The sequence below is a fragment of the Oncorhynchus mykiss genome, chromosome 6 (assembly GCF_057628025.1).
Source record: "Oncorhynchus mykiss isolate SJ-2025 chromosome 6, ASM5762802v1, whole genome shotgun sequence".
Lineage (NCBI taxonomy): Eukaryota > Metazoa > Chordata > Actinopteri > Salmoniformes > Salmonidae > Oncorhynchus > Oncorhynchus mykiss.
The window spans coordinates 44314361-44323591 of NC_143027.1; the positions used below are offsets into that span (position 1 = coordinate 44314361).

The window sequence follows — 9231 nt, forward strand, 5'->3', positions numbered from 1 at the left end:
GAAACACGAACAACCCACAGACTTAACACAGGAACAGAAACAATTAAGGCCTGGGGAAGGAACCAAAGGGAGTGACATATATATAGGGAAGGTAATCAGGGAAGTGATGGAGTCCAGGTGAGTCTGATAACACGCAGGTGCGTGTAACAATGGTGACAGGTGTGCGATATAACGAGCAGTCTGGTGACCTAGGGGCCAGAGAGGGAGCACACGTGACAGTGCCCCCTCCCCGACGCACGGCTCCAGCCGCAGGAAGCTGACCGAAATGATGATCCCTGGGATCAGGAGCGGACCAGTCTTTGCTGAGACACGGGAAACCTGTCCGTGCAGCTGAGACACGGGAGCATGGCGACCTAGAGCACCGGAAAGAGCATACGTGACGGTTCCCCCTCACCAGTGCGTTCGGCTCCAACCGCAGGACACCAACCAAAGGGACGATCCCGGGGATCAGGAGTGGACCGATCACCCCTGCTGATGCACGGGAATCTGTTGCCGGCTGGGGCGCGGGAACCTGACAGACCGACTGAGGCATGAGAGCCTGATGAGCCAGTGGAAGCATGGGAGCCTGGCAATCCGTGAAGGCATGAAAGACTGACAAGCCGGCTGTAACAGGGGAGCCTGGCGATCCGGCTGAGGCATGAGAGCCTGGAGCGGCTTCCGGACCCGACATCATTTCCACCGAAACAAAAAAACAAAAAACACTCCCTGATGCTTCCCTTAGGTGAGGCGTTATTCTGTAATGATGTGTGCTGAGAGTCAGGAAGCAAGTTCAGGGAGTGAGTGTTTTAATAAATAATCGCAACATAAAACAAAACAAACACGAACAACGCACAAACTTAACATTGGAACAGAAACAAAAAACCTCTGGGGAAGGAACCAAAGGGAGTGACATATTTAGGGAAGGTAATCAGGGAAGTGATGGAATCCAGGTGAGTCTGATGACGCGCAGGTGCTCATGACGATGGTGATAGGTGTGCGCCATAACGAGGAGCCTGGGGACCTAGAGGCCAGAGAGGGAGCAGACGTGAGAGTATGCGTCTCTGTGTGTGAAGTAAAGGTGGTCCAGAGTTTTTTCCCTCTGGTTGCACATTTGGCATGCTGATATAAATTTGGTAAAATGGATTTAAGTTTCCCTGAATTAAAGTCCCCGGCTAATAGGAGCGCCGCCTCTGGGTGATCATTTTCTTGTTTGCTTATGGCGGAATACAGCTCATTCATTGTGGTCTTAGTGCCAGCCTCAGTCTGTGGTGGTATGTAAAACAGCTATGAAAAATATAGATGAAAACTCTCTAGGTGGATAGTGTGGTCTACAGCTTATCATCAGATACTCTACCTCAGGCGAGCAATAGCTCGAGACTTCCTTAGAAATTGTGCACCAGCTGATATTTACAAAAATACATAGTCCACCGCCCCTTGTCTTGCCAGATGCCGTTGTTCTATCCTGCCGGTACAGCGTATAACCAGCCAGCTGTATGTTGATTGTGTCGCTGTTCAGCCACGACTCCGTGAAGCATAAGATATTACAGTTTTGAATGTCCCGTTGGTAGTATAATCTTCCGTGTAGGTCATCTATTTTATTTTCCAAAGATTGGTCGTTTGCTAGCAGAATGGAAGGAAGTGGGGGTTTATTCGATCGCCTACGAATTCTCAGAAGGCAGCCCGCCCTTTGGCCTCCTCCTTCTCTTCACGCAAATCACGGGGATCTGAGCCTGTTCCCTGGAGAGCAGTATATCATTCACGTTGGGCTCGTCACACTTGTTAAAGGGAAAAAAGGATTCTGCCAGTCCGTGGTGAGTAATCGCAGTCCTGATGTCCAGAAGTTATTTTCGGTCATAAGAGACGTTAGCGGCAACATTATGTACAAAATAAGTGAAAAAATAAGTTACAAACAACGCAAAGAAACGAATAAAAAAAACACAATTGGTTAGGGACACGTAAAACTTCAGCCTTCTTCTCCGGTGCCATCTTTACAGTGTGAGTGAGAGCGAGTGTGAGTGAGTGCGTGTGTGCACGTGTGACCCTGTGCGTGTTTGTGCATGCATATGTGACTCCAGGTTCAATTAGCTATTCATCTGGTTTTAGTCCCAGGGAATTTCCTCATTGGTAACCACACAGTGAGGTCTCTCACAAGACCTGACCTGCAAGACATAATCAGATGCTGTCATTCACACTTATGCATGCATTCTGTCATGGTCAGATAAGCCAGATGAGGCTTGTGAATATGTGAATTGTGAATTGTTTGTACACTGATATACATCTATTCACACCGAAAAGCAACACCATATACCAACAGTTTCAGTCAATCTGTCAAAGCTCAACCATGCAGCCAAATGCTGTCTGTCTCAAACTGGGACTTGAGAGTGGGTTGAGTGCCTTGAGCCTTTCTTCCTCTCTCTATCTGAACTCAACACTACAGTATAATTGTGTTCCCTTTAAATACAAGCTATAAATATACTGTAGCTGATCCATAAACCTCAATCAGGTGACAAGGGTAAGCCAGCCAGACAACACAACACTGAGTGAAGCGCCACAATAGGAGATTTCTGTCACAATGTGAGCATCTCTCTATCTTTGAGATTATTAATCCACTGGGTTTCTATACACCCTTACAAATAAAAGGTCCAAGTTGGAACCAAATAAGGTTATTGAGAGCGATACCATAGGGGAAACATTTTAGGTTCTCTGAAGAACAATACATAAATACAAAACCAGATGTGTGTTGGACCTCCAGGACCGGAATTTAAGGGTTTTAAGGGTTTGCTGTAGGGTTTTAAGCATTATTTGCACATTTCCCAAGGTGCCTATCAAGTTAATTTTTGAGTTTACCACCCATGACTGTTTGCTAGTGACAAAGTCACGATTGTTGCATTTATTCATTTTAAGTCCTGTGGTCTTCACCAATAGAGATCCTAAGTAAATATGTTGTCATTAAAATTAAGATAATACAATACATTTTTCATAAGATCTTTTGAGTGCCTAGTTTTACCCTAATACAGTTCCCTGAAACTCAGTCTACAGGCCACATCAGGCCTGCAAGTCATATTATGCTGGCTTGCAAAGTGATGTGAAATTCATATTGGAATCCAACAGTGGGGTTATTTTACCACACTGAGTGTTAACAAGAAATTTGTGGAGTGGTTGAAAAACAAGTTTTAATGACTCCAACCTAAATGTATGTAAACTTATGACTTCAACTGTCTATATTTTTTTTTTTGCTGATACAGAACAATTCAATCAAATGATATGGTCAGATGATAAGTTGACTTCATTCAGAGTGCCACATTTTTTTCCAAAAGCAATGAGGACTTGCTATGGTATGCTATGGTTCTTTACTATATTTTGTGGACAGCGGCTTCACTCCAGCTGTGTTTTCACTCGTGTGTCCGTCTCTTGAAGTCACTTTTTTGAATGGTTTTCCGTCATGACTTGTTTTAATTTTAATTTTAAGTTTTTTCTCGCAATAAACAAACATACATAGACAAAAACAATAGGCAACATAACATTAACATACATACATTCACCAGTGTTAATTAGTGCAGATTTTTCAGTGTAACATTTTTAGTTATTATTAAAGAGTTAAATTAAAACTCTAAATAATTAAATTAACAAACTATAGTTTTGACAAGTTGGGTATTACGGTTTTCTTCCGTCGAAGGAGAAGGGGACCAAAATGCAGCGTGGTTATCTTCATACATCTTTAATAAAGAATATAACGAACAATACAAAAACGTAACATGAAAAACCGAAACAGCCCTATCTGGTGCAAACAAACACAGAGACAGGAACAATCACCCACGAAACACTCAAAGAATATGGCTGCCTAAATATGGTTCCCAATCAGAGACAACGATAAACACCTGCCTCTGATTGAGAACCACTCCAGGCAACCATAGACTTACCTAGACAACTCTACTATACCACAATCCCATAACATACAAAAAAACCCAAGACAAAACACACCACATAAATAACCCATGTCACACCCTGGCCTGAACAAAAATAATAATAATGAAAACACAAAATACTAAGACCAGGGCGTGACATCGGGTAGGACATCTACTTTGTGCATGACACAAGTAGCTTTTCTAACAATTGTATACAAACAGATAATTTCACTTATAATTCACTGTATCACAGTTACAATGGGTCAGAAGTTTACATACACTACGTTGACTGTGCCTTTAAACAGCTTGGAAAATTCCATAAAATTATGTAATGGATTTAGAAGCTTCTGATAGGCTAATTGACATCATTTGAGTCAATTGGAGGTGTACCTGTGGATGCATTTCAAGGCCTACCTTCAAACTCAGTGCCTTTGCTTAACATCATGGGGAAATCTAAATAAATCAGCCAAGACCTCAGAAAAATATTGTAGACCTCCACAAGTCTGGTTCATCCTAGGGAGCAACTTCCAAATGTCTGAAGGTACCACGTTCATCTGTACAAACAACAGTATGCAAGTATAAACACCATGGGACCACGCAGCCGTCATACCGCTCAGGAAGGAGATGCGTTCTATCTCCTAGAGATTAACGTAATTTGGTGTGAAGTGCAAATCAATTCCAGAATAACAGCAAAGGACCTTGTGAAGATGCTGGAGGAAACAGGTACAAAATATTTATATCCACAGTAAAATGAGTCCTAAATCGACTTAACCTGAAAGTCTGCTCAGCAAGGAAGAAGCCACTGCTCCAAAACTGCCATAAAAAAGCCAGACTACGGTTTGCAACTGCATATGGGGACAAAGATCGTACTTTTTGGAGAAATGTCCTCTGGTTTGATGAAGCAAAAATAGAACTGTTTGGCAATAATGACCATTGTTATGTTTGGAGGAAAAAGGGGGAGGCTTGCAAGCCGAAGAACACCATCCCAACCGTGAAGCCTGGGGGTGGTAGCATCATGTTGTCTGGTGCACTTCACAAAATAGATGGCGTCATGGGGCAGGAAAATTATGTGGATATATTGAAGCAACATCTCAAGACATCAGTTAAAGCTCAAGTTAAAGCTTGTTCGCAAAAGGGTCTTCCAAATGGACAATGACCCCAAGCATACTTCCAAAGTTGTGGCAAAATGGCTTAAGGACAACGAGGTCAAGGTATTGGAGTGGCCATCACAAAGCCCTGACCTCAATCCTATAGAAAATTTGTGGGCAGAACTGAAAAAGTGTGTCCAAGCAAGGAGGCCTACAAACCTGACTCAGTTACACCAGCTCTGTCAGGAGGAATGGGCCAAAATTCGCCCAACTTATTGAGGGTGTCACGCTCTGACCATAGTTTGCTTTGTATGTTTGTATGTTTTGTTTGGTCAGGGTGTGATCTGAGTGGGCATTCTATGTTGGATGTTTGTCTGTTTCTGTGTTTGGCCTGATATGGTTCTCAATCAGAGGCAGGTGTTAGTCGTTGTCTCTGATTGGGAACCATATTTAGGTAGCCTGTTTTATCATTGTGGGTTGTGGGTGATTTGTCTATATTAGTTGCTTGTGTGAGCACAGTTCTTATTATAGCTTCACGGGCGTTACTCGTTTATTGTTTTGTATAGTTTGTTCAAGTGTTCTCTGTTCATTAAATTCACGATGAGCACATACCACGCTCATTTTGGTCCTCCGAGCCTTCAAACTACTCCTCCTCAGACGAGGAGGACGACGATCGTGACAGTGGGAAGCTTGTGGAAGGCTACCCGAAATGTTTGACTCAAGTTAAGCAATTTAAAGGCAATGCTATCCAATACTAATTGAGTGTTTGAAAACGTCTGACCCATTGAGAATGTAATGAAAGAAATAAAAGCTGAAATAAATCATTCTCTTTTCTATTATTCTGATATTTCACATTCTTAAAATAAAGTAGTGATCCTAACTGACCTAAAACAGGGAATTTTTTATTTGGATTAAATGTCAGGAATTGTGAAAAACTGAGTTTAAATGTATTTGGATAAGGTGTATGTAAACTTCCCTACTTCAACTGTATCACTTATACAACGCGCAGACTTTTAACATAGACACTTTTACACCCCTACTGGCTTGCCCCTACTAACTAACCACTAGCAACCTTGAATTAAATCACTTATTAACAGTTCAGCACATCAGCATTTCTCATACTGTTACACAAAGTCAAGATAAACCTTTACCATCATGATATTCATTAAATGTAAATATAAGAAAACTGGCTAAAATGCTCTCGTTGGGAAATGTTAGCTATAGCTAGCCACATGCTAACCTGAGTGCTAACGTTACTAACGTTACTAGCAACAGTAACAGTAAATTCAGGCATAATGGCTACCACAAACATTGGCTACCATGATATCCTGCAAGTTCTATCGGCTAATAAAGATCAGAGAGCAAAACGAAATACATACTGTACCTTGAAATAAACAATGACTGTACTATTTCCCTGTACTTGTACACTTGACATAAAAAAATTGAAACTTCATACAATAGGTGATTTCCACCACGACAGTGTGAGATTTCAGTCACAATGTACGCATGAGTGTTCTGTCTCATTGAGAGGATTCCTCTACAGGGTTTCTGTGTAATACAGATTATGTGTCTGCCAGGGGTTTACATTTCAAGTGCTATTTATATGGATACATACATTATTGCTATTGGGCAACGTGTGCCGGGGTGCAGCAAAACATACATTAACACACATCTCTAACCTTTTTGTTCGAGAGACAGTATCAATGCTAGTACTGCCTTCTTACCAGAACAAGTACTGGTCAGTCACTGATAAGCAAGTCCACAATAAGGCACTATTAAACACCAATAAACAAAATATGTGGACTCAGTGGACAGGCTTGTAGCACTGTCTTTTGAATATGTGGACATCTCCCTACTCTCACAATTCCCACTCCTCTCACAATTCCCCTTTCACCTGCAAACAGGTGAAGCTCGAACCACACACAAGTATCCCACTTATTGATGATTAAATTAATTTATTAATTGATAGCTTCATAATTTATTAAATTATAAAGTTAAGGTAGAAAAGCAACGAAACATCTGTGAATGACAATCTACAGTGGTTGGGTGGTCTAAACGGAGTCACACATTGTTATCACGGTGAGGCGAGGGACTGCTTGAAATGCAGACGCTTTGAGTGGCGCTGTCCATGGTGCTTAATCTGATAACGTTGACAGCAACTTCGTCTGAATGAACTCAAACCGCTCGCTGAGAGCCACACCAATTAGTCTATAGTGAATACAACTGCCTTAACCTGACATTTTTTCACACATTGAAAGAGCCATGATTATATATTGACTAGGCAACAGAATACCATCAGAGCTGGTAACCGAAACAGAGCTGATTATATAACAGGTAAAGTCTCATCCTCACCTTCAACCTCGTCCTCGGGCAGGTTGACCGGGGCTCGGTAGGCGAGCATGTCCGGGATAGTGCAGATGCCCCGGTACATCAAATTGGAGGTGATTGGATGCATGATAGGCATGGCTGCGGTGAAGGTCTGGGGCTGCCACCTGTGACCTGGTCTTCATATGAGTGGTTCTTCAGAGAGTCGTTCACAACTTTACTTTCAAAGAGGGTGCGGGGGTCAAATCCATGGATAGGAAGGAACCGCTCTGGCCACAGGATCGAGAGGCAGGAGAAGATCCGTGAATTCCTCCCCCGTTCTTTGGTAAATGAACACTAAGAAGCCTAATAGATTATTATTTTTTATAGACGTGACGTTGTCACAGTATATCGTTTGTATTTATCTGGATAGTTGACAGTTATGTTTACAGACATTGCGAGATGGATCAAGCCTAGGTTGAGGGAATTAATTGGCAACTTTTGAAACATGCCTATATTGCCACACGTATAATTGCTATTAGCTGAACAAAACTAAACACATCACGGCGACTCCATCTGCTGAGACACACTGCCAGTGAGCTTTCAGCGCAACATGCAAATAAAAAAGAAAAGCGGTTTATCTCACTGCGGTAGAAAAGAGGCAGACAAAGAAAATGAGACAATTCAACGATGCTTAATCCGTTGTTTTTGTCCAGTCGTTCATGCAAATAAATAATATTAATTCAGCCACTTGTTGGATCTCTTGAATGCAAGTTATTTTCTTCTTCCATTGAGCACTCAGTGATAAAAATCACACAGTGATACAAATCCAGGTGAAAAATACAAATTAAAGACTGACAGAGTAGGAATTAAGAGTCCAAATTTACCTTCACTCAAAACGGTCTCAGGAATCGTTAGAACATTCACTAAAATAGCCTATGCGTTCAGCCTAAGCACTCGCTCGCCCTTATTTTGGTCATTGGCACGGGGGCGCCTTTTCATCTCCAATTCACTATTTGTTCCGCACAGGTAAGGGACTCTTGTGAACGGCAGCCCTGGACCCTGTGTATAGTCAGCTCTCTCACACACCCGTCCACACACACTCCGTACCCCGACTCAACTGTGTGTGCATCTTTCTTTACGCGTTCAACCTGAATTCCAGACAGTGCGCAACTAAATCCCGTAGCGTCACACGTGCTCCACTGGTATCACATAAACAACGAGAGCTGTGATTAATGACAACGAGGCACAATAGCATACCGATGATTTATCCCCTGGCGCCTCTCCTCTCAAATTAATACATTTTATATTTTATATCTGAAACCTTAAATTGCACACCAAATGTTAAACACTGAACAGCCATGTGTGCCATTGAGGTTGTTGACCAGAAACCACTGAATGTGATGCCAACAGGACCAAAAGTATGTGAACACCTGGTTGTCGAACATCTCATTCCAAAACCATGAATATGAATATGGAGTTGGTCCACCCTTCGCTGCTTGAACATCCTGCACTCTTCTGGGAAGGCTTTCCAATAGATATTGGAACATTGCTACAGGGACAAGAGCAGCCACAAGGCTCGTAGTCGGAGTTCCAGTTCATCCTAAAGGTGTTCGATGGGGGTTGAGGTTAGCACTCTCTGCAGGCCAGTCAAGTTCTTCCACAACGATCTCAACAAACCGTTTCTGTATGAACCTCGCTTTGTGCACATGGACATTGTCATGCTGAAGCAGGAAAGGTCCTTCCCCAAACTGTTTCCACAAAGTTGGAAGCACATAATGTCTAGGACATAATTGTATGCTGTAGCATTAAGATTTCTCATGACTGGGCCTAACCCGAACCATGAAAAGCAGCCCCAGACCATTATTCCTCCTGCACCAACTTTACAGTTGGCACAATGCATTCTCGCGGGTAGCCCTCTCCTGGCATCTGCCAAACTCAGATTTGTCTGTCAG

At 42.5% G+C, this 9231-nt stretch overlaps 1 protein-coding gene across 1 annotated transcript in view; it reads right to left on the minus strand.

Annotated features, from left to right (window-relative positions):
• LOC110526006 (calcium-binding protein 7-like) overlaps positions 1-8458 on the minus strand; it is a 48297-nt gene extending 39839 nt beyond the window's left edge. Inside the window, exon 1 of the mRNA XM_036980163.2 lies at positions 7325-8458. Coding sequence (XP_036836058.1) covers positions 7325-7436 — 112 coding nt within the window. The 5' untranslated portion in view covers positions 7437-8458. The remainder of the gene's footprint in view (positions 1-7324) is intronic.
• Between the last annotated feature and the right edge of the window lie 773 nt (positions 8459-9231).